The sequence below is a fragment of the Pempheris klunzingeri genome, chromosome 5 (genome assembly GCF_042242105.1).
Source record: "Pempheris klunzingeri isolate RE-2024b chromosome 5, fPemKlu1.hap1, whole genome shotgun sequence".
Taxonomy (NCBI): Eukaryota; Metazoa; Chordata; class Actinopteri; order Acropomatiformes; family Pempheridae; genus Pempheris; species Pempheris klunzingeri.
The window spans coordinates 18,478,988-18,505,510 of record NC_092016.1 but is presented as its reverse complement, the minus strand read 5'-3'; the positions used below and the strand labels follow the sequence as shown (position 1 = coordinate 18,505,510).

Below are 26,523 nucleotides of genomic sequence, written 5' to 3'. Positions count from 1 at the left end.
AGCACTCCTCTTCTCGACATCAACTTCCCTCCTCTCACCCAGTTATGCCTCAGTGTTTTAACTGACTCCGCTGGAGAAGAAAATACCTGATCTTAAAAAACAATGAGAGAGACAGAGAGAGAGAGAGAGAGAGAGAGAAAAATAGATTTCCATTCTGTGTTGTTAGCGGCCATCAGCCGTAATGATGATAGGCTATAAGCACAGGCTTTCAGCAGGGAGACAGACAGACAGTCATCTGGGGTAACTCTACTAAGAATGTCAACGAATATAGCCACAAGGGCATGGGCTGCTATCGATAAAGGGATGGATGCACCGAGCATCGAGGATGACAAATACGTAATGGATGAAAAAAAAGATGATACAGAGAAGTTAGGCACATCGAGGTGAACAGCTGGTGGTGCTAATTTCCAGTCTGGTACCATCAAGCCACTGTTGATGAGGACGGTGTTCAAAGATGCCTTGAATAAAGGAGTGCCAGACAAACTTTTAATGATGGGAAACAATGTGGAAAACATAATGGAAATATGGCATATATGGTTGTTACATTAATTTGTGGGACATTACAGTTTCCTCATCAGTCCAAACATACCTGCTGTTACTTTACGTCTTCTGAGTGGAGTCACATGCTTTCACATACGTCATGATTTATTACAAGTGTTTTCCAGCACTCTTTGTTGCATTTTGTTTTCATTTCTTTGATGTAATATTCTGACTTGTGTGTGCACTTCCATTTTATCTAACGCACAAATAGAAAATGCGGATGAAAACAGATGGATGGAAACACTGAACACTGAATGAAAGGAAGAGAGATAGTGGAAACAGACTGAGAGGTAGGTTTGGGGTTTAGGCATTAGGGCAATACAGTATATACTGTGGGAGGAGAGAGATTTTTCCAAACAATAGAAATTCTGTTACACCGTCTCTACTGATGTACAATATTGCTGTTTGCATTACTAATATTGCTGATGAAATACTTTGATTCGTCAGTTATTGAATTCATTAGTTTAGTAAACAAAAGACTGATTCAAATCTGATTATTTTATTTGTTAAATCCAAATATTCATCACTGTTCCAATAACCAATCACGTATGCGTAGTGGCACGTTTGAGAAATAAATATTGATCAAATAAGAGCTTGCTTTGTTTTCCTTTGTGGAACTGCAAGCAAGCGATTCCACGGGCCTCTGGAAGAGTGGAACAAAACAGCTAATGAGAAGGAGAGAGAAAGAGAGAGAGATGGATGTGGATGATGTGCATGATTATGCTGCTGTGTGGGTTTAATGTGACCTCTGGACCAGGTGTTTATTTTTGCAGATGTAGGTGGCGGCAATAACGTACGCATCAGTGTCAGGGATAAGAGGATGTGTGACTGTGTGAATGTGTGTGTGAGCGTGTAAGATGAGGCTATGAGCTTTAGGGACAGGGCTCTCCTCCAAGGTGCACTTACAATCTCTGCTTTACTTGGTGGGATGCTTCGAGTCATTTAACGTGACAGATAGTCTTTATTTCCTAACCCACACACAGTTACTTTGTATTAAACACACAGACATTGGGTTGTTAACTGGGTCACAAGAGGAAATACCAGACTACCACAATACTATCATTAATAAGCAAACAGAACGTGGGTGAAGAAGAGGACAGGGTGAGTTGGGGTCAGGGTGAGATTGTGCTTCTTTTTCTATGGATCTCGCAAATCTCGATGCAAAAATAGGCGAAGGAAATCTCTACAGTGTATGACAGAGTGGTGTGATGGGAGTGGGTGGACAAAATAACGATACAAGGGTGTGTTTGGTGTCAACCCTGGCTCATTTGACCTCCCGTCCCCGGTATAGTCTCCCCGCGGCTTCAGAAAAATCAATGCAATATACCTTCATTGCTCACATGAGAATACAAACATTGTGCATTAGGTTTATCACAGGAAATCAGAGCACACAGTGCTTTCTATGACACTTAAAAAGGTCTGGAAATGTGTAGATAAGGTAGGGAAAGTTTACACCTCTTTCATAGCTGTAAACTTAACCTCTCATCAACTGTTAATATGGTTCAAAAGATGGGTAAAAAAAAGCACACAAGCAGCTTGTCAAGTGTTCAAGGAAAATACACTTTAATCTTCTCAATCAATCTGTGTCTCTGTTGGGTGTTTGCAGCGATGGCAGTCTGCCACAACGACCTCTCTGGAGAGTGTGTACTGGGTAGCAGATGTGCATTTTGTCGAATGTCAGAAGTGACAAAAATGCAGGCGAAGCTGTTGTTGGGATTCCCAAACGTAAACGTGGAAGTCAATTATCTGCAGCGTTATACTATATCTTTGAAGCATCCGTTTTGTTGTTGTAACCTTGAGCAACAAACTGAATTCAAAGCAGCTCTAAGAGAGCTGTTCGGTAGCTGATCCTGGCCTTTGACATTCCCGCAGAGGGATTGAGAGAATTTTTTTTTACAAGGATCAATGAAATATCGAATAATTATATGTGGGTTGTGCTCTCATCTCTATTCGAACTAGTCTGTATGCTATCTCTGTGTTTGAGTCATACATTTGCGGATCTAGTGGCCAAAAAATATCCAAGACATGTCTTAAGTGATTATGAGGAGAGAGGGAAATAGTTTGACACTGGATCTATATTAACATACAATGAAGATTCTCTCTCTCTGCCTCTGCATTCATTATAAATATCTCTTACTGATGATTCCTTTCCCATATCTGTTTTAATCGTACCCTTACATATCTTTGGCTCATCTCCCTCGTCAGCTATCTTTCTGTGCTTCACTTTGTCCCCTTTTCTTCCCCCATGTTAAAAAAGGAAAACGCCATCTAAATCAGAGCACAATCTGAATCAGGCAGAGGAAACACTGAATCATACACAGCCTGCTCCGCTCTTTCATTCATATCCAGACTTACATCCATCTGGCTCAAGAGAGATATTTGGGGATAGGACGTGGGCGGAGGGCGGAAGCATGAGGCAGAGAAAAGAAGTGAAAACGGGAGGTGTGCAGGGCTGAGGAGCATGTGTTTACCCCCCTCTGCATGGTGAATCACAGAGAAAAGGGAGCACTTCTAATGGCCTGTGTAGGTCCCTGGCGCAGACAAGTAGAAATGGAAGAAATGATTGCAGAAATGTTTTTTTTTCTCATTAGTGAGAATGGAAGGGAGGTGAGAATGGCTGCGTCTGTCTGTCTGTTTGCCCCTAATTGAGGTTGGGAGGGGGGCGAGTGGGTGCAGCAACACTCCCAAATAATCCTCCTCATGATAAATTTACAAGGCATCATTTTCTAAGACTGTTAGTGAGGGGATTTGAGAAACTAAGACAGAGAGACAGCAAAGTAAAACAGGAAGGAAGAGATAAATCTGCTAGAGAATCATACTACAAAAACACTGTGATAATCTATGTATGTGCAAGCACTTAACGCTAGTCCCAGATGCGTTCTCCTAATTGGCCTAATCTGTTCGTCTCACAGTCAGTTATTTACACGGACTGATAAAAGACTCCTAACTTCCATTCCCTTAGGTAGGACAGTTTTGTTCTATTTCAAGTAGTGCAAGAGTTATCATCTGTTTTTTCAGTCTCTCTGAGAATTCAAGACAGAATCCATCAACTACCTGTTTGATGGTTCAAATAATAAAATGAACTCAAGCGCATCATCCTGAGATAATCGGCAATATGTAAAGTAAATCTGACACGAGGATGTAGTGGCTCGTACTCCCACAATGGCTTTATTAATAAATAGCTGCAGCCAAAATGTAATTGCCTTGTAATGTGCAAAAATACAAAGCATATCAAATCTCAGAAATTCAACCGTACCTAATCATTCCATGACAAATCAGTTTAATTCTTTCCTTTTAATTGCCCGTGCAACATTATGCAAATCTATCTCCCAGGCATTTAGCACTCAACACCTGGTTCTAGTGAGTGTTATACCATAACAGTTTCTCACTGGCTTGGTTCCACCTTCATCATCAGTAGGAAGTTATCCATGATATTTTCAATATCATGTGCACAAAAGAGTAGAAAATCCTCTCTCTCCGGTGCTTGAAGACACAATAGCCTTGGCACGAAAGTTATGACAGACTCACATAAACTATCATCAAGAGGCGACTGGTTGGCTAGCAGTCGTTGCCATGGCCAGGCCACGGTTTTATGGTGATATCTTAATGTTTGTAATCTGAGGGAGCTTGCCTTTGAATATTATAGTGGTGTGAGCAGCAAGGAGCAAACTAATAATGTGCTGCATAATGAATATTTTTTAATTATTGGGGAACTCAAAATTGCTCTAAATAATGCAAGTGCAGTAGCACCCTTGATCTGGTCTTTCCTCTAGACTTTCTCTACCACAGATACTCTCATGTCATTGGTCTTATTTCCTCTCAGTTTTCTCTTTTTTTTTTTCTGCAAAGTCGCTGGAGATTTACTTGCGGTCAATGTAAAAATAAATACACTTGAACTCATTCTGCTCTATGGTCCTTGTGCTCTGCTATACAGGCACATGAGGACAAAATGCAGAGCAAAGATAGACTCTCTGGAGAGGTAAAAAAAAATTCACTCTGTGCTTTACAATACAATACAATACACATACATTCAAACCAGAAACACACACGCATACAGGCACACATGCGCACGTGCACACAAGAAAATGAGCACTCCAAATCAGTCCCTGCTGACATGTTTGACTTCAGAAGTGTATATGATTGCCTCTAGTCTATGAGCTGGTAAACAGCTAAATTACCCCCTGAAGCCAAACACTATGTATCACATTAGTAACGACCTGGAAGCAACATTCAACACATACAACAAGGTCTCAACACTGAGCAGAGCAAAGCAAAGAAAATGTACTGTGCACTCACAAAAAAGTTCAGAGCTCAGCTCTAAAAATGATACCTGGGCACTTTTTCGAGAAGAAGTGTTTCCATCTGCCCCAGACCATATTATTATGTTGTTATAATAAAACACTCTTTGTAGAGAAACAACCAATCATCCATTTATGAGAAAAATAGTTCATATTGTGGATAGAGTCACTTATATTCATGGACATGAGGCAATATTTGACTGTGTATTTGGCTCTTTGTATCTGACGTGTGTCAACCTTCCTCTGCCATTGAAGCTGGATGTTATAAGAGAAACTTTAAGAAAGAGCAAAAATAAACACTTTGATAAACAGGCAATATCAAGTTTTCTCAGTTCTGTAATCTCCATACTAAATCACTGATTTGAAAATTAAACAGCACTCCAAAGCTATGAATAAACTGATTGAAATTTAGATTGTAGATTCACTTCAGGAAGAATTTGTATCTTTTTAAAATTCATTATTTGGGAACTCATTACTTGTTCAATGCCGAATGACAACCCAATAGACTTTGTTGCACCTCCTGGGTATGGATGCGTGTTGGTTGTTCAATCTTTTTAAATGATGATATGGGAAGGTTTCATGCAGATAGTGAATGTGTTTTTTATTGGATTTAACCCCAAGTAACCTCAATATGTATTTAAAACTTGTGTTGTTGTCTAACACTGTTGTCAAAAGCTGAACTTGTCTTGGTGTAAAGTGCAAATGTGCCCCTGAACGTCTGTGTACTGCACTGTGAGTCCACTTTATTGTACTACAAAAACACAAGTGTGAATGGAGACAGGGTTCCATTTCATATAGCACATATATCCATGTAGATAGATCATCCCACATATCATATATTCAAATTAATGAAATTATTATATCTGTTTTTATAGGTCTTTTGGTTTCATTTTATTAATGTGCAATGAAACCTAAATATTATCCTCCTTTTCTTACTATTGGCCCTTTTATGAATAGCATCGATGAATGATGGTGGCACTGCTTCATTCAGTGTTCCCACCTGCACACGTCCATCATACCAGTCCAACTAATCACAACATACACATTACTGGCAGCTACAACAAGTCTATTTTGCATGCAGATCATTTCACTTACCATATGGAATGACTGTGGCAAAAATCCAGAGCAGACATGATCTGTCTGAAGAATTTCCTGGCCTCTTTAGGTGTTAACCTGCCTTTCTTCACCAAGTAGTCAAACAGTTCACCACCAGACACATGTTCTAGCACAAGGTACCTGAGAGACACAGAGACACAGACCGAGAGAGAGAAAGATCAGTCCAATCAAATCAGTCCAAGAAATAAAGATAACATAAGAAAAAGCACAGCAGCTCTCACAGAGAAAAGAAAGATCTCACTTGTAGGGACAGGAAGAAATACCACAGTTCAGAGCCCTCAAAACAGACAAAGCTCTCAACCTCAGAGGTCTGTAAGCACTGGAGCAATGTAGGAAAAATAGTTTCCACACAGACATTATACACCGACAAAAAAACCCCTAGCATCTTTGATCTGATCTCCCAAAAGTCATATCATGTTGACTGTTTATTTTTCATTTTGTCATCTGTAAGCTCACCCCACGGTCAGAGAATGAAGCATACCAACAGTATATTACAATATATGTGAAGGGTTCTGATATACTATACACTCTGACCTCCGATGGGAGGTGCTGGAGGGATGATGTAGTCGCATCACAGTACAAAAAGTAGGAAAAATTGTGAAAAAAGCTCTTAGACATAAGGGATTTAGGAGCTCGTGAATTCTTCTAAGGACAGTGACAGTCTTTGTCTCAGTACTGGGCTAATCGGGCTAATCAGGCAAAGGAGACAAAAGAGAAGGAGGAAGAGAGTTATTGCAGAAGTTCCTTGCTGTACATGTAGAGTATTTGTGTTGAAATTTATTTCTTCTTTTATCTCTCCCAACCATGCATACACACCATACACATAAATCTCCCCCACTGTCATATTTCTTATAGCCATTTGCCAGGTGGCCTTCGAGCCTGTGTGGCTGGGCTCCCAGCAGAGACAGTCTGCTCAGGAGCCCTGAGCGGACAGGAAGGAGATGAATCTCTGCTGACCCAGACCTGAAGCTGCATCTGTGGGCAGAGAGCCAGCAGTGCCCTGCCCTGCTCCGGACTGCCCCGCTCGTATATCCTGTGCTGAAACTCCCTCCATCTTCACTAGGACAAATTGAAACTCAGACAGTTCTCTGTCTCTCTCTCCCTGCTGTGGATGTGTGCGTCAACTGTTCATTTTTACTGATTACACTATAGTGTTGCAAACTGTACTCTGCTGCTACAGAGCACATGTTCACTAAACAACCCTAAACCTCTTAATGAAAGAAAAAAAGCTTTGGTACATATAACAACCAGACCAACACAAGAAGGTGAACAGCAGCACATTTACAAAAACATAAACAAATTTGAATCAATGCAGTTTCCTATACAATATGACAACGATTTAAATGTTGATTCATTGAAGTAATGCAGTTTGTTCTGTTATTAATTATAATGGGAGGATTTTAAAGGGCTTCCTCTCCGATCACAATAAGAACTGTTGTGTAATATTTTCTCTGGCTCTGGAAGGGAGCTTTCTAAAAGCTGCAAAAATAAAACTAGTTATGTCACCAGGGTTATCTCAATTTAGAGACTCCAAATGGAAAGCCTGTGTTAAAAAGTAAGGGTTTGGAGTTTTTAGTGGGCTTTCACTGGGCTAGGATAGTCTAATTAAGAGATGTTAACAAGTTACACAATAGGAATTGTAGGATCCAGCACTTTTAGAGCTTGCCCCATACTCGGGTCAGGCTATCTCAGGCTATGCGGCACAGATTTTGACTAATCCTTTTAATCTTGTAAGTATCCTAACTTAATGTAAGTGCAACACTAAATCATTGGAGTAGCACTTAAAACGAACCACTATATACTCTGCTCATACAATTATTGAAATGATTCACTTTTCATATAGGAATCATTAATATATTTTCAGCAATGCGAGGATACAGAGAATGTGGGACTTTCAACAACTTTGCCCTCGTTGTTTCCCAAGTGTAGCAAATAAGAATGGGTCTTTAAAAGAACTTGTCTTGCATGCGTTCCAATGAATTATTTTGTTATCTTTTCAACAGTACACCAAAACTGACCAAAAACAGTTCATTGCAACACTTTAACAGATCAAGTATACTCATACGCATGAGGGTCTATTCAGCATATTTTCAGGGACCGTTTTTCACTCTCGAAAGCATAATTTATATTAACACCATGATGTAATCATTCATTCATTTCCAGCAATGAAACAGCTATAAATAAAATATTAGTGGGCTATGTATCATACTCCTTCCATGTCTCCCCTCACCCCTTGTACACACACACGCCAGTTTAAACAACTTGTGGTAGGATCTATGCCAGCAGCATAATAAATCTTAAAAGCTCTGGGACTGCCCTGTATGTCTATCAATTATCGGCTTTCAAGTGTAGATATCTGAGTATGAATCTGAAAAAATATTCATTTCAGAATTACATCACTGATGTGAAGCACAGTGTGAGTCACGTCACTGGTGATACGAATGTAAAGCAATTTGTCTTCTGTGACGCTGCTAGAGACCAACTGTCAAAAGTGATGAAGCAATGGGCACAAAATGTGATTTTAATAATCCAATTAGAGGATGAAACACAATATTGTGCTTTTCCTATCATCTTAACGGATGACATGTACAGTACTGCATGTCCAATCGCATTTGGCCTGTAAGCTCAAGATGAGAACTAATTGAATTTAGTTGACAAACAGTCCTCTGCAGATCAAGAGGGCTACTTTAACCTACTGATGGGCTTGTCACTCACCACTGTTAAAGTTAGCTAATAGATTCATGCGTGCGTCTGCACGTGCGGCCGCTGCAGCGGAGTAATGCGGTTGTCGCTCCCCATGGCTAATGTTTCTTAATGCAATGGTGTTGCCTCTGATAAGCATATCATGGTGTTTACATTATAGAGACTTCCTCTCCTTATTAGCAGTCCCCTAGTGTGCGCAACCAAATTAAATGCTTCATGCCAACAGTAATGGAGCATCTGGTCCTCCAAGGCTATCACTGTTGCCCTCCAACCATAATACACCAATCACAACTGCTCTGCGGGCCAACAAAATGATCTGTGGGATTTTCAAGACTGTTCTGGCATCCAAAAGAGCAATATTGAGTGTCCGCAGTCTATTTATGACTGACATTATATTTCACATAAATAAAAACTGGAACACAATCCACTGGTGATACTTACAAGTATTTTTTATTTTCGTAGACATCATGTAGCTTTAAAACATGTGGGTGTTCTATGAGCTTCAGAATAGCTATTTCTCGCTCCACCTGTATGAAAGAGGGATAGAGAGAGGGATAGATGGGGAAAGAGGGAGGCAGAGAAGGGGAGGAAAAAGAGATTTGATTAGTGTAACATCAATACAGTGAAGTTCCTAAAAGGACTCTAGGACCAATTGTCCTAATCTGCCCTCTTAAACTGCAACTGTCCTCTCATTGCTGCCAAAGATGAAGTGCTACGCAGACAAACCAGCTGACCCCAGAATAGCCTGAGATGAGTTCTTACCAATCGTTTTCCTGAGGTTACCTGTGAAGGTCACTGTTAGAGAGACAAATCTGACAGGCAGCACTCTGTAATAACACTTCACACAACCAGCATGAAGGCTTAGGAAGAAAGAGTCAACCAATGAAAGGAGCTGACTGGCATTTTCTACGGGCAGAAAGGACAGAGATAAGCTGTGACCACACTCTGGTTGGCATCCAGGCCAAGCAGGCACTGCTATCTCAGGTGGAAAATATGGCTTGCTTCAAAAACAGAGAGAAAACAGGTTGCATTTGTCTTATCTTACAACAATTGTGTCCTTTCCTCTCCCACAAAACAAACCTTGCTGCAAACTTTGCAATCACATTTCATAATCCGGCGGTTTGCTTGAGGTGAACGTAAATCAGCTTGGTTAGATAAGAAACATGAAGAAGAATAACCTGTCGGAGGCAGACATAACACATTCGAACATTTCTGTCCACTAAAAGTACAGCCTGTGGGTGAATTGGGGTCAAAATGTCCACTCAGGTACATCAAAGTCTCCCAGAGGAGGCTTTTTTCTGCAGTCAGTCTGAGATAGTCAACAATGTGTCCAGAAGAAGCAGACGGCTGAGTCCACACTAGTTTCGAAGTTCTTTTTTTTTTTTTGCTTACCGAGCTGCTGAGAAAGATATACAGCGAACTGTGAGACTGGCGAGAGCTGAATTTCACCAAAATTGAGCAGATCAGTTTGGATTTGTGTCAGCATCTCCGGAGGTTGTTAGTCAGCATGTACAGCTGCCACTGAAAATCAGCATGGAACCTACTTCGACAGAAGCCGCCGCTAATCTTCAGCCCCCTGTGCTCCTCTCCTGCTCTGCTTGCGGTTATCTGCTCATCCTGCTCTTCCACCTTTCTTGTCCATCTTCTCTTCCACCCTCTGTATCTATCTTGACTGACAATGATGGAGATGAAAGGACAGTGCGAGTTAAAGACTCCTCTGCCTGATCTCAATCTCATCAAAGTCAATTTCACTTTGTCACTTGCCTGTGACAGCCTTCACGCTGCTTTAATGTCACACTCATCGTGGCTTAACTTCACGAACACTCGTGTGGAATAAAGTCAAAGCTCTGATCTGCTGGCTAACTATGTTTTTTTGTTAGACTCCCACAAAGTTGTTTGCTTGACTGGGCGTAAAATCAGGTTCCTCCCCCTTAATTATGCTCTCGCATTGTTTTTTCATTTCAGAACAGCTTCTATTAGTGATAACTGTCAGCTCAGGTAAGCATTGTAACATTACCCTATCTTGACACACTGATGATTATTTTCTGCTCAAACAGCAGCAAGCCCGTCTCCACTCCTCAAGAGCAACATGTCGCAAAGTGGATGATAAAAGCCTGCTGAACGAGCTCACATTCAGTTACTGAAGGCAAAAATGCAATGAAATGCAACTGGTGCAGAGGCTGCTGCCAGGAAAAAAGTCATGGGAGAATATGCAACTAAAAAAGCTAGGCACACGGCTTCTCTAAAAAAAAAAAAAGGGTTAAGTGGTAAATACGCAATTAGTATTAACACGGAGTATCAGTGGGAGTAATGGCTAGGCTAATCAAGGCTAATCCAGAGACTAATGAGGGCTATCAGCAGCAGTACACCGTGCCACTTCCTCACCTGAGGCTAAGGTGCGTTGTTAAGAATGAGCCCATGGAGGCTAGCTGGCTAGCTGGCAGAGGGGCTCCCTGCAGAGAGACTAATGCTACACAGAGCTCAGGGAGAGATGAGCTGTCGAAATGCTACAGAGCCAGCAGCTGGCTTCCTAAGCTTCCTCTAAGCGCCTCCTTTTAGTTAATTGAAATAAGAGAAATGAGGCTTAATGTGAAGACTTAACTGTACAACTGCCTGCTTATTGCAAGATTAGCTGTTGATTAACATGCTGATGTAAGTCTGAGGAGCAAACCTTGCTCTTTCTAGCAACAGTACAACAGTTTCTTTTCTTAGCCTATAATTATCAGTCAAAACAAATGATCCGACAGATACATTTACACCTCACTTGCTTCCACCTGCAAAAGGAGTTACTGTAAGTGGTCTGTTGGTGCACAGATTAATGCAAATAGTACTAGTGCCTGCATAATACAGAAAGGTAGAGCACCAACAACTGCATCTTTATATGCACACGGTGGCCCCAACTGCTTGCATACTCCTTATCAAAGCCTCAAACACACAAATCCAACACCTCCACAACTTGATGCGGGCATAAATGCCAGGTGGCCATCCTCTCTCTTGGCCTGGCTCCTGTACATGGCTGCACACTCTCTCATTAAGTTTCACATCTGTGAGTGTGGACAGTTCTCTCCATATCTCCGCGGCACTTCATTAAGCCTTTATTAGCAGGCGCTTGGGCACCGTTCACGATAACACACACACATACACTTACACACACAACCTCACAAGCAAGCATTTGAACAGATGGACAGGTTGTGAGATGAACACACACCTTCTCTGTTTACCTTTCTGGTTTCTTGGTTGGCAGTTCAGTACATAGCCAATTTGATACACTTTTCAAAAAAAACGGGGATATACAAGGAAGAATGGTGGAAGAAAAAAAAAAAAAAACACCTAATCAGAAACCAGAGGTCGAACGAGAGTGCAAGACTGACACTAATCCAAATTGGCTATTTGACGTGGAGATAATTTGTCCTGTAAAGTAAGGTGGTTATCGTACTGGAGTGCACAAAATTAGCAGAAGACATCAGAACAGGAGCCTGTTGGTGGACGGGGTGATTGTCTGATTGGCAACGCTTTGACCCATTGGGTTTCTTATCAGTGTCATATCCTGCCACGCTAAATGGATCAATACGTTGGAAATGTGGTGATAATTCCTGTTAAGGTGCTAACTACAACTAAGATGGTTGAAAGCTAAATAAAAAAACAAAAAGCTGTATGATGATGACTACTGGGCTCCAAATTAGAGGCTAGATCACCATTTTCTTCATCCTGACATTTCATTTTGATGATGTTTGGAAGTACATCTAATGTGATTTATTACATGCAATTTAATCTGGAGGTGCAGATGGCATTTTCTAACTAAAAAGTGACACAAGCCTACGCGAGAGAGGGGGACTGGGAGGACTGGGCCAACATAGACGAATGAGACAAAGCAGTCACTGATGCTCACGGGTGTCACTCCAAATTCAGAGGATGAGAGCCAGTTTAGCATAGCCCCATCAGCTTGCTATTGATTCTTTAAATTACAGCCCTGGATCTGAATGGCTGAATGGACGAGCAAACAAATGACTGGTGACATCAATAGTTTCATCACCGAGGCTCTGAGTCTAGTGATAGGGGACAGAGGATCAGAGACAGCCAGGCAAGAACAAAGACGCTAAGAGATTAGATTCATGTCACACATGTCACAGAGCGACCAAACGGAGAAACCAACCCAAAATCTCAGAGGGGAAAATATTGGATCACAGGCTCTGTCATCTCTCTCCACTTATTGCATCTTGCTCTCTTTCTCGCGCCTTTCTCTCTCGTGCACACAGAAGGAAAACACAGACATTTCTGTCACCTCCCCCAGGCGAGCGAGTGAATGGTCCCCTGATACTGAGATCTGAGGATCAAAGTCAACAGGGCAGCCATGTGTGTCAGATAAAAAAAAAAACAAAAAAAAAACGGGGGTGGCTAAGCTAACATGGGACTTACAGTGCATGCAAGAGCTGCAGGATGGATAGAAAAGCAAGGGAGGAATGGAGTGAACGCGAGAGGGATGAAGCATAAGCCGTGTAATTCTCTGCAATGGAGAAGACTAAAAGAGAAATGTAGAGCAGACAGACAGAAAGAGAGCACGGTGGCAGTGCCAGCTTGCCCCCCCCCCTCCTCGTCTTGCAGCCTCTTTTGTTGCTAATTAACACAACATGGGGACAGGATAACCTTTTTAGCAGCACCCTGCACCAAACAGCCCACAGAGAGAGAAATTACAACAGGTAAGGCGTGTGAGGCGCTAAAAGCATGTGACAATCAAGCAGATGAGAGACCATTTCACCGCTTGGTTACAAGCAATGGTAACATTTTAAAGTCACAGTATTCATGGTTAACAAATTACATTACCAACAGAAGACGGTTAGTGTAAATTAGATATTCTGTGGACACTTTCTTCATACCCTTTATCATTCTTGATATTATTTTTATACAACACAGGTGAACACATTTTCTAGAACCCTTAATACAATTTTCTTCCTCTGTTAGTACTGCAATTCAATGAAATACTTGACAAATGCCAGCTCCTCACAAATTGTGATATTCATGTTTTTCAAATGTGTATTTTTATCCACGTCACATGTGTTTATGTTTTACTACATCTTAGCGAAAATCGACCTGTGATTGTACAGAGGTCAATAGATGAATTTTCCTTTTTTTTAATATCAAAATCTTTATGTGTGACATTGTGAATAAGCACTTTTTGAGTTTATTTTCATCATGTTCATGTTACTTCCCATTGTTAATTGCATCTCATTTGTTTGACTTTAGCTTTAGCAAAGAAATCAAACTCAATGTAGAATCGCAGCGAGAAGGGTGTGGTACGTACATGGATCAGATGACATATGGGTGACAGAGAAGTAAGGTATGGATGGGGAGATGGCTGGAGAGAAGGGGACGTGTTTCCAACTGTCAGTGAGCAGAAGGGGAGGAGACAGCCCAGCTTGGCTACTGGCTCACGGACAAAACCGGTCGGCTCGTCATCCATTCATACTTGTGACATGTGGACACATTAACGCATGATGCACACACACTGTACACACACACACCCTTGATCGCGGCAACCCATGAGCCACCTCCATCCATCCATATGTCGGTCAGTGAGCCAGTAGGGCAGGATAAGTGTTTTCTGCCAGGAACAGAGGGTAGCCAAGCTGGTGTGTAAGCATTCATGCGTGTATCGTTGTGTAAGTGCTTACACGTGCATGTAAATTGTAAGGTGTTTAGTTGCTGTTAGGCGCTGTGTGTCAGTTTTTGCAACATGGAGAGAAGGACATCAGTTTCAAGGGTAAACACACACTCACACACTCATTAAATCCTAGTAGACGGACATTGGTCAAAAAGAGTCTGTGTGTGCTCCTCCACTTGGCGTGCAGGCCACGGTCACTACCTTCAAGATGATATTTAAGCATGTTCCTGTGAGTACCTGCTTATCCAAACTTGGTTTAGAAATTGACAGAGACAGGTTTGGGGATGATGGATTTAACGGTGTTTGGTGAGGGAGCGTGTGCGTCAGGTAGCTGCGTTATCTCCCGCTACTGAGCTAGTCCCACTGAGAGCAAAACAAAATCATATTTGTAGGATTCCATTTCAGTCAAAGTCGTTGAACTGATCTCCCCCTTTCTTTCATCCTTCCCCTGTTATCACTTTTCCCTGCAACCCTGAGGACCTCACAAATACACAAACCCATGTGCACACATGCAAGCGCACATGAAGACACAGTCAGCGCAGCATGTTTTTGTGATAATCACTGTATCAGTCATCCTTTGAGAAAAGGAGATAAATTCCCCACACGGGGGAGTTTGATCAATGCCACAGACATGTAAATCGATCTGGACATAGTCTCTGCTAGCTCGCTAGTCCTTATCCTTTAACCATCTCCCACCCTTTCAAATCTCACTCATTACCCCTTACTATCCAAGACCAATTCTGACACTCCTCCGCCTCCTTCTCTCCCATCCTTCATTTATTGTCTGTTTCTCTCATTCTACTCCTCTAATCATGTCTGTGATGTGTGCCTGTGATACTGGCAGATCCATCAGACTGCCACTTAAAACAGTGGCAGGCCACATCATTTCACACTAACAGACATGTCCCCGGATAACCTTGGCCATAATAGAGTCTAATGGCAGAGGTCCTCCACACCCTGAGGTCAAAGGGAATCACGAACCTCTTCAAATCTACTGCATGCGCCGATAGATGGGATGGAGTGGGACGGGCTGAGAGGGTAAAATATGTGTGTTTGTGAATATGGGAGTATGTGAATGGACGTGCATGTGTTTGTGCCAAAGATATCTGCAGGATGAGTGATTTATCAGTGACGGACAGGCAGTGGATCCCTTTGCCAGCCATGTTTTTGTGTTGAACGTCTGCAGTGTCTTTCTGTCAACTCGTCCATTCAGTCGCTCAATCCCTTGGCGAGGGTTACTTCATACGAGAGGATTGGTAAGGTGACCTTGGATTGTGTGGTGATGTGAAATGTGAATTAATGAACTGGTTTTTACGGACTAGACAGAACACAGAACAAAATGTAATGAACTGATCTGAAGGTCATCTATATCAGTTATAAAAGTGGAAATCTAATAACCTGCATTTGCATGTAAGGTAAATGGAGTTGTGCATGGAAAAGTGCTGCACACCAAGATAAAATTTGTAGCCTCTAAGGATGACGGCGAAATTTGTATTAAACGCCATCTGCTGCCTTATCTTGAAAAAAGTGTCTTTTCCTTTTCTGCTGCCAACCTTAAATCAAATTACTTGTGATGTAAATTTGGGTGATTAAATGTTCAGTCTATTTGGCTGTCTTACTATACAGTATAAAACCGGAGCACTCCATTAAAAAATAAAAAAGTAATGAAAGATTTGTCTAAATGTTGTGCTGGTTTTGGCAAACGTGGAATTTTTGTGAAAACAACTTCAACAAAGAAAGTGAGTAATGAGAAAGTAATTCATTGAGCAGTAGTGATTAGCTAACAGTGATTCACGTACTCAGTTAATTATCCCCCCATATGAATACATGGCCTATTCATTGACACATGAGCCTATTCATTGACACATGAGCCTGGTCAATAGTTAGCCGGGCAGAGGAGTCAATACTAGACAGACAGCAGGTCAGCAGGTAAGACTGGTCAACTGAAACACCCCAAATTAGTTTGAAACTTTGTAAATAAGTTCAAAATAGCTTTAATAATGTAATCAGGGAGTTCATCTACACTTGTTAATTGGGTCTTACACTGAGTGTGTTACATAAAAGGCACACTCTTACGAATATTAATTTACCCTAAGAATGGTAAACAGCATGCAAAACTATACAATGCCTGTATGCATTCACAAGCATGTGTTTGTGTTTTGCGGGTATGTACAGTGTGTTAGTGAGTGAAAGACAGAAAGAGCATGTTCTTCAGAGTGTGTTAGCACTACAGAGTCATTAGCAAACAATCCCCACAGGGATGTAGATGAAGGCACTGATGAAGTTAAAAGTGTCTTGCTTTAGATGTTCAACACATTGACCGCAAAAGCCCAAACACACATCAGGATCGGTCCCAAACTCATTAACACTGCCAAGAATGAGCCAATTTCCCTGTTTATTTGCAGCAGCTAAAAGTGGTAAATTTATGCCCATTTCACAAATTAATGTAGGCTGTGCATAATGTTCAAGCCTTGAAGGAAGCTAGTTAACAACATAATTAAGAGATAAAGAAGTGTTTTGAATAAAGAGGACATACATGGATGTAACTCTATGCATAGCACCTCTACTCAAACCATTTACAGCACAGAGCGGTCTTTGTTCCAGCAGGCTTGTTCTAGTAGTACTATTCACCCCATGAGTAGCTGTGAAGTGACACTCTGCAAAGTAATGCATTCATTTTAGTGATTTAATAATCAACCATTTAATCCACAATAAGAATTTTGACCTGTTTATACTAACTAACACATCAGGCCTCCTCTACGATTGGTGAAACGTCCCATGTGCTGTGGGTGGCACTGTGAGTTTTTTCTGTGAGGCAAACAGATCCACCCCTGCTCTCCCGAACCTGTCCCACGATGTTTAAATAAATGTGGGATTCACTCTCCATTTGTTTAAGTTCGTTTGTTCTGGCAACTATTTGCTGTTTATTTAGGCACTTATCTATGTTAAGTAAGAGAGAAAGAGAAAGGAAGAGAGAGAGTGAGAGGCAAATTGTAAACAGCTGTTTCGACGCGCCTCCCACTGCTGATTTTGAGTGACCATTCTGAATGCTCTGATTAATGAATGACTTTGTTTGTTTAGGCACTGTGGATTTCTGATTCACTTTGTTACTTTTCTCTCCCACTGACCACCTCAACAGCGCCCTGTGTTCATCCCGATTTACAAATCAAGCTCTGAATATAACCATCAATTAATATCCATAGTTTAGGAAATAACTTTTTTAGTGAGGCTGTAACTACAACTTCAGTGTGTCTCTTTGAAAGTACATGACACATGATGAATGGCAGATATATCTGGGCATCAGTAGAAGGTGTGTGTTTGGCTGTTTGATGCATTGCATTAAATGCCTTTGGTTTGAGACAATTGTGTACAATTCACAATGTGTAAAAAAAAGTCTGTGTAAGTGAACAAGTAACTAGCATTGTTGGCAGTGCTCTTTGACATGCTTGTCCACAAGCTGTGATTCACCCCACAACCCTGCCTGTCTGATGTGAGACTATTACAGACCAAATCCTGCAGCAAAAGGGCAGACAGAACCTTAAGGGGAGCTGTGTGTGTGTGTGTGTGTGTGTGTGTGTGTGTGTGTGTGTGTGTGTGTGTGTGTGTGTGTGTGTGTGTGTGTGTGTATGTGTGCGTCTTTGCTGACCCTGAGCAACTAGACAACGTCCATGGAGCTGTCATTCATGGTGTCATTTACGGTAAGTGTGACTTGCACACGGAGATAGCAGCACACATACTCTATGTATATGTAGTGGCAGTTACAATGGTGGCATGGTATTTGAGTAGACATTTCAGCATATCATAGCACTGCTGTTGCCAGTGAGATGACAGTTGTCACAAACAGTGACATACTGTACTGTCTATCAATTATAGTATTGTACACACACACACACACACACACACACACACACACACACACACACTATGACTGAATATGAATCGTGTCGTTTACTCTTTTCTACTATTCTACAACACAGTACCAACAAAACATTTCTCCACAGCTACTTTATATGTATTTGTGCATTTAGCAGTATTAATGAAGACAAGGGCAAAGTGCTGCAGGTTCATATCTCACATTAAGCCAGGACACAGGCCAACACACAATGGAATAAAATCACTCACTGACACATACTGATAGCAGGTGTCATGTTTAGATGAAGGTCTGTGTCTTTAAAGAGATGCAGTATAATATAAAGACAGATGAGGAAGTAAAGGTAGAGTACATGTTTCTTCTCAAGGGAACATGATATACCTATTCAATTATCAGTGCCTACTCAAACAAGACAGATTAAAGATGATCACAATACCCAGTGGCTGAGAAGAAACACACACAAAATACACTTCAGTGGGTCCACAAGTAATATAACGAGGTAAGAAATCCCAGTGCAAAACAAAGAAATAAACAAAGGCACGCACAAGAAGACTAAACTTTGAAGGGGAACTTTGCTGGATCTCCCCATGAAAGTATCGCTCCACTTAAGGTTAGAGGAATTGGATAAAATGTGTCCTTCGCGCACAAAGGAAGAGCAAAAATCTAAAAGCAACACCAAAGCAACAGCAAATAAAAAAGCGAACAGAGTTTTCTCATCTATCTGACAACACAGCGGCTTCTGCCTTTGAAGAGGAGAAACAAATGCCATCGGTTTAGACGTCTGTCTGTCTCCTGTCGAGCTCAATGGGGGATCAAGCTACATCTTGCGTTCTGCTATCCTCCATTTCATTATTTTGTCTGCACTCCATCTCTGTTTTATCTCGATAAGACATATGAGAGGTAAAATCAGTCAAACAGCGCTGCGTGTGTTTGATGAGCTTTGTCACCGCAGAGAGCAGCAGCACTAACGGTTTTACACGTCTCTGCAGGATGTGTTAGATCCCAAACTACCAGCCAGAACTGTGTAAAACTCAGTGTTTGGTGTCTTCAGTCAATTGTATTTAGCATGAAACATAATGCGACACAGGTAGGGCTACAAGCTGACATGTCTTCACAATCCCCAAACATCTTGTAACACCTTGTAGGTAAAATCTATCGTCCATTTCCGTTCCACCAGAGCTTCATCGGCACTCAATAAAGAGTGGGAAAAAAAGTGGGTAAGCATTGATTTGGGAGTGGTGATTGGAAACCAAATTAGGATGTAGGATGCTGAGTGACTGTCATATTGACTGATAGCAGTCAAAGGGCTTTATAAGGCCTTACAGGTCCAGGGAAATCCATATTAGTATTATTTAGGTTCCCAGGATGCTATGAGAGGAAAAGGGACAGAGCGGGGAAAAAAAACGACATTTTTTTTTTTTTATTGCAAAAACTTAAATTCACCCAACAATTGAGCAATAAATGAGCACACAGTGAAAGAAGCAGCAAAGTCTCTGCAAGGCACAGCAGAGTGTTTCTGTGCAGTCAGCCTGGTAAGATCAAACTGTGTGCTAAGCCCTAGCTTCTGGCTCAGTACCACATAAAGCTGATGGATCAACGCGAAGGGGCACAACATATGAAACCCATTTATTTTAAGGGGTGTCTGCGTTGTCTCTGCGGCGGCACAAACACGTGCACACAGAGACACATGTGTGCACGCAACATACAGTCGGAGTGGACGCGTGTGAGCGTTGGAGGCATTTCTATATCCAACCCACACGCAGCACAACAGAGACGGGAGAGAATGGCCAATCTATAATCATTAGGAGGGAAGAGTGGAGATGGCGGAGAAAGAAAGCTACAGTGCTGTCAGCGAGGTGTCGGGATAACAAGATTAGACCTTGTGTGATTCATCTGTGGCCATGGCATTCTGCTCCTCACCCGCCCACCACAATCTCTGTTGCTTGGTGCACTCAACCTTTATTCCTTGCTTCTTTCTGTCCTCTTTAGTCCAAAGTTGCTATTTGAGATGCTGTGCATTTGAAACTTGGATATTATTGTGTCATTCAGTCATCCTGAACAACTTTGTTATTTAGACGATTGGTACAGATGTGTGGCTGTACAGACTACACAGACTATATGGTTGCATTAATTCCATAAGAGGCAGAGTGTCCTCATCTATGGACAGCAAAGTACATATTCAAACAGTATTGATCTTGCTAGAAAATATTGATTCATATCATTGTCTATATATTTCAGGCCATCTTGGGTAATGCAGCTGTCTACTCTGGCTGTGGCAATGCCTTGTTCATAGCTTTGACATGAGGCGTCCTTAGCAAAGCACTTCAATTATATGCTTCAGGGGGCAATTATAGCGCAAGCTTCTCCATCTCTAAATTCTCAGTCTCTCTCTCGCTCTCTCTCTCACACACACACACACAACCACATTTCTCATCTGAAATGTTATGACTGACATCAAGGACAGAGTCAGCAAACCACCAAAGTAACCTCACCGCGCTAAAAAACCCATCAAAAAGAGGGTAGCTGTGTAGAGATAGCTACTTTACAAGACATCCATCCAAAGTGCTCTAACTTCATGTTCACTATCCTTTTCACCCCCCCCACTCACCCTCTTCTCCCCCCCTCTAGCTCCCTTCATCCTACACTCCATCCCCTCTCTTCCTCTCTTCCTTTCTCTCTCTGGGCTTGGGGACAGTAGAGTGACTTTGAAGTTGTGCTGCTTCAGGAGGGGAGAGAGAGTCACTCTGGCTAATTAGTTGTCCTTATCCCAACAGCGGCAGCAGCCGCCACCAGCTCACTGGCTCAGAGGGAGAAACAGAGCAGGCATCAACAGAAACTACCAACTGCTGCATGCTAAAGATACCCTTCTCCCTGTGCTAGTTGTTAGTGCTAGCAGCTACCGACAATTTAACTCACCCCGGGACTAAACTGCGGATTAGAGAAGTTCCTCCACTCAGCATAATGATAGGTAATACGATATGAAATATGGTATAGTGAATCTCCTATTCCCAGGTAAAGCTCGTCAGACCATAGTTGACTGCAGTGGCAAGATTCTGCTCAATGTCAATTTTCTCCACAATGTCATCAGTATAATCATCAGTTTAATAATAGGGGCTTGGAAGCATTGCAATAACAGACTTGTGGTTATTCACAGCACAGGGGAATTGGACTATGCTCTTCAGACCACGCAATGAAAGTCACACAAGTGCAGGGGAAAGACAAAATCATACAAGCACTTCATGGAAGTAACTAAATGAACATTGCAAACTATACATTAGGTTACATTTAGCCTGCATTTCTTTTGGGGCAAGTGTGCAACAAAAATTTTACTCTGTGATCATATGTATGGCGACGCTTTAGCCATACCATACGCGTGAATGTCACATTAATAGTTCAAGAACAAAACACTCACTCCCTCCTGAGAGGAAATGTGACTAGAGACGTGATGTACCTACTAAGGTGTCTGTATTGTCTTGTCTCAGCAGGGTTTCTCACAGCATGTCCATCTCTCTCTCCTGAGTCTTGCTCTCTTTTACCCTCTCTCTCTCTCTCAGCCCCACAACGGCCCCACGGCATTGAGACATGGTAGAGAGAGAGAGAGAGAGAGAGAGAGAGAGAGAGAGAGAGAGAGAGAAGGCTGGCTGCGTTTCAGAAACATTAACTACTCCCGCGAGATACACACACACACGCGCACCCACACAGTGTTGGTTCTGGGCTTCTCTTTGTATCGGATCGCCACACTCCATTCTGTTTGGCCTCTGTGCCAATGACTGCTGACATACTGTCATATGCGCACATACTGTGCTTTCTCTTTCTGTCTGTTTCACTCTCATCATTTGAAACATGACAGGCAGCCCCTTCCCACTGACGGACTCTCTCTTATTACTATTCATCTAACTCCATTGTTGGGGTTTCTACTTAGAAGTGAACCAAAAAAAAAAAACATTGAGCTGCACTTGCTCTTTGAAGTCGTCAAGGCTCATTCCTTGGTAACAAACATAAAGTTCATAGACGAATTCATTATCCAGGAGACATATCAATGTCTCTCTGGTCTGGAGTGTCATAGCCTGTGGGGCTGTGGATTAAAGAGTTCAACATTAGTTATGGAAAGTTCAACACACAGTGAAGTGTAGGGAAGACCTCTCTGCCAGACATTCTGAGACAATTAATTCAACCTGACTCTCAAGGCCAGTCAGGGGAAGGACAGACGTAGAGGGGCAGTGTGCATCATGAAGAATGTGTTCGTGCACACACATATGAATGTGTGTGTATGTCTGCATGACATATGCACACACATTCTTATGAACTCTTGTGTGTGCGCACGTATGGCCTTTATGTGAGTATCGCTGTGTGTATTCATGCATTTGTGTTGTCAGCGGTGTTGCACAAACGCACTCCTGTCCAGGAGAGTCAGATTCTCCTCTAATGGCACCATGGGGACCCAAGACATTAGCATATTAAAAGGTGACATTTCACACTCTGAGCCTTGCAGTAGAGTGCAGCCCGATCACTCTGACAGTCTGACAGCCACACAGGCAGGCTGGAGAACAGTCACGTAAGGTTGTGGAGTGCAGCACTGTGGAAATGTCCAGCCACAGTAGGAACCTCAGTATGAGAGAAGGGATTTGTAAGATATTGAGACCAATATGTCAGGAGTGTCCCGAAACTGGACGGAACTTTACCAATGACCTCACCAACAGTGTGGTCTGATGGGTAATGCCCCATAATTTACTGTACATAGGTGCAAAGTACATTGACACAGTGGCTTTGAATTATAATTAAGGCCTCAAGCTGCTTTATATTAGAGGCCAATGAACAAATCAATATGCACACTGTATATAAACACTATCAATTTTCAAACCTTGTGAAATACTGAATTTTACCTGCATCACGCACACACGCACGCACACACACAGGTTTGTGCATCTGAAACTTGAAAGACTTGTTTATATGATGGTTAATTAAGATGTTTTTTAATCATCCCAAATTTACAAGACACAAATTAAAATTGTCTCTTCCAAAGGAACTTGGTTACACCCGTCTTCCACATTATTAAATTTCTACTGGCACATATATGAATACACACCTGCACACATACACGCACACACACACCAGGGGCCAGCAGTTGAGAGAAGTGTGACAATGGCTGAGTTCAGTAATTGGCTCTGAACTGCAGCTTCAGCAAAAGCCTTGGTCCTGTTGGAAACCTGTCAGTGTTTGGCATCTGTTACTATTATTTTCCTCTGCAGGACAGCACAATATGAAACACCTGGGTCGGGACATTATCTTGCTACCTTCCCCTCTCCTGTCACATGTTACAACGTTCCCAGCAACTACTCTTCCTAAAACTAATAATACTTCTGTCAGTGCTGAGGCAACAGAAATGACCTGTCTTTCCCTCATGAAAATATTGGACGACACGTTGAGCCAGATAAGAGATAGAAAGAGAGCGACTTCCGGAGCAAGACAGCAATGAGAGAGAAAGTCTGGGAGACACTGACACAGCGAGAAGCTGATTAATACCGACTGTTTATCAAACAGCGCTAGCGATAGCTTTTCATCTAAAGTCTAATGATGCCGCTGCAGAAGTTATGCAAAATGGAGGGATTTTTCATTTGCAGATAACCTGTACTGTGAGCAAACCCACCCGCTTCCTGTTTTCCAGCTCATAAGCAAGCAATTACTGCAGGCGTTGCTCTCTGTGTGTGTCCTGTGATAAACAATTTTCAGGTTGTAGCGTCATGTTATCCTCCATCTTCCTGCTCTCTTCGGTTTCTTTACAACTGTTCAATCAGCACGGTGGCCAATTTTGCGGCATGCCAGTTTTAAGCGGGAACTGAATAGAGCTGCCCAGCAGGAGCCCTTGGCCGTAATAATAACAAAAAAAATCCCTGCTGTATCCTTCAAATAGAGGCTGTGTGGGTAACAGCAAAATTTTAGGCAGATATATTTTGAGGAGTTTGGGAGTGAGTGCATAGCAATTATAATTGCAGAAACCTGCTTTATTGTGTTATTCCAAGGTTTTCATGGAGGCTCCGACTCCTGGCAGGGGAGCCAAACAGCTGACTCCTTCAGTTCAACATTTGAAAAGGATGAAAATCAGCTGCTTCAAAGACCCACTGTTACTAACTCAGCCAGTGATTCCACTACTCATGAGGCTTATTATGATATAAATCACTCATATTCAAACATTTCTGCAAGATCAGCCTTTGATTTATGTAGAAATTTAAAATCCACTCAAGCAGTCCACTCCTTCTCATTTTGATTTTTGAAAGCCTAGCTGGCAGTCAGCCCAGATTTTATGTGTCAAACAGGTGGCTCTGTCAGGGACAACAGTATTACTTATGGTATGTGTTCGAGGGGGTGCTGCTTCCCAGCATTGGACGCTTGTACGACTGCAAGCACCTCCTTGCTGCACCTGGTTGGACACTTTCACCTGTGGGCTGTCTTCTCCTGGATTTCAAACCAGACCAACATGGCAGCGTGTTTGGAAACTTTCTAAAATTGTTCACCGAAATGTGTTTCTGAAAACATTGGAGGTGAGAAACAAGCCGTGCAATGTCTAAATCAATATCCCCTTTACATCAACAATGGCTAATCCAAAGGTTTTTTGGGAGTTTCCAGAGTGAGTTGTGCTGGATACACCTGATTTGCATAAGGTACCTTAGAACTCAACTTTATGCAAATGAGGAGTGACCAACACGACAGCTCAGCTCTGGAAATGCACCATCACGCTACCAGAATGCATTGCGCAGCTGCTTACACAGACAATGAATCAGAGGCAAAATGATGGATCCTGTGGACAGGTCTTGCTCAGACTGCCTGCCCAAATCTGTTTTTTTTTGCATATCCAGACTTATTTTTGAAAAGCTGAAATGAAGATTTTTGCAAATTTGATCCACGCCACCTTTGAACGTGATTTGAAATGCGATTCCAATCAGATTTCGTCTCAGTGCGGACGCTCTGATGGCTCAAATTGGATTTCCAAGTATCTTGCATCACTTACAATGCAACACACAACAACAGCCTCAAGTCAAGAGAAATGGACGTGCACCAGAGTGAATAAGCAGAATCTGTCCTGCTGTAATAAGGACGATGGAGGAGTTCTGAACCACAATTTCGCGATTGTCTGGAGAGCGATATGATGGACTTTGTTTCTTATGGTTCAGCGGTGGAAAGCTGCGTCACGAGTGTATGTCGTTACTGATGACTACGTCATTGCCACGGCAATCCAACACCGGCAATGGAACCGGTCTAATCAGGTCTAATAGCTGCTTCAGTCGACCTAAATGCTACATATTAGTATTCTGGGGAGGGAGAGGGAATGATGTACAGCAAAGATGTGCCAGACAATGTTGAAAAGTAGACAACACTACAAAATACATTTTCTCACATGTAGATGACCTGGTAAACTAACTGCAACATGAACATGACATGAATGCTCTTTGAAAACCACTGAAAGCAATGACAGCAGTAAGCTTACCTTCATTAGTACTGACTCACTGAGTTTCTCACGGTTGACAATCTTTATGGCAACTTTCTGGCATGTTACACAGTGGACTCCGAGCTTGACCAACCCTGCAAAAACAAAGAGGAAACACTCACTTTATTAAGTCAAATGAGTAAAACAGTTCTTAGGTGTCAGCATCTCAGGCTAATAGCAAGATTATATGTGTTTAGAAGACACTAAGAAAGCAACTGATGTATAGTTGTGCGCTGTAGTGAATTTGCAGTGGATAATGTGTTCCTGGTGAGCATATTATACAGAGATATTTAAAACAGACTGAGGAATTAAAGTTATATGTGAAGGAAAACAAGTTTTTCTTTTGGGCTAACCAGTAACGTGACTTGAGCAGAATGATTTAAAATGGCTAGTGACCTCGTGTACAGAACAATGATAATGACTTCTGAAGTGTAGACAGTTCATTTAATAAACTGCCCTCTGGGGTTTATTTGAGTCATAAAGGCGGTAAGTGAGTGGGCCATTTGTGTTATTGATTCCTATAATGTACTAAACTGCAGTGATCCAGTCGTGTTGAGTTAGCTCAGACAGACATAAAAATGTAGTAGTAACAAACAGAGACATTAAGCCAAAGGTCAGCTGTTGAATTACTGACCAGGGCTCAAAAAGGACAAGAATAAAGCAACTGCACGGCAAACTATAGGGGAGTAAATTAGGATGTCACATTTCAACAACCCAGTAAAAAACATTACCCTTTACTTTCCAACACAAACACATGGATGCACAGGGAGAGATTTGAGTGTTTGATATGCTGTACCAGTCAGTTCTGCTGGGATTCACACACTGCGTGGCATTGGCATTAGTGTCAAAACTA

At 42.0% G+C, this 26,523-nt stretch overlaps 1 protein-coding gene across 1 annotated transcript in view; it reads right to left on the bottom strand.

Moving 5' to 3' along the window:
• brsk2a (BR serine/threonine kinase 2a) overlaps window positions 1-26,523 on the bottom strand; it is a 168,780-nt gene that overhangs the window by 37,576 nt on the left and 104,681 nt on the right. The window contains exons 2-4 of the mRNA XM_070830140.1: window positions 25,671-25,765; window positions 9,099-9,184; window positions 5,934-6,074 (exon numbers count right to left, since the gene is read on the bottom strand). Of these exons, the coding sequence (XP_070686241.1) occupies window positions 5,934-6,074; window positions 9,099-9,184; window positions 25,671-25,765 (322 nt within the window). The remainder of the gene's footprint in view (window positions 1-5,933; window positions 6,075-9,098; window positions 9,185-25,670; window positions 25,766-26,523) is intronic.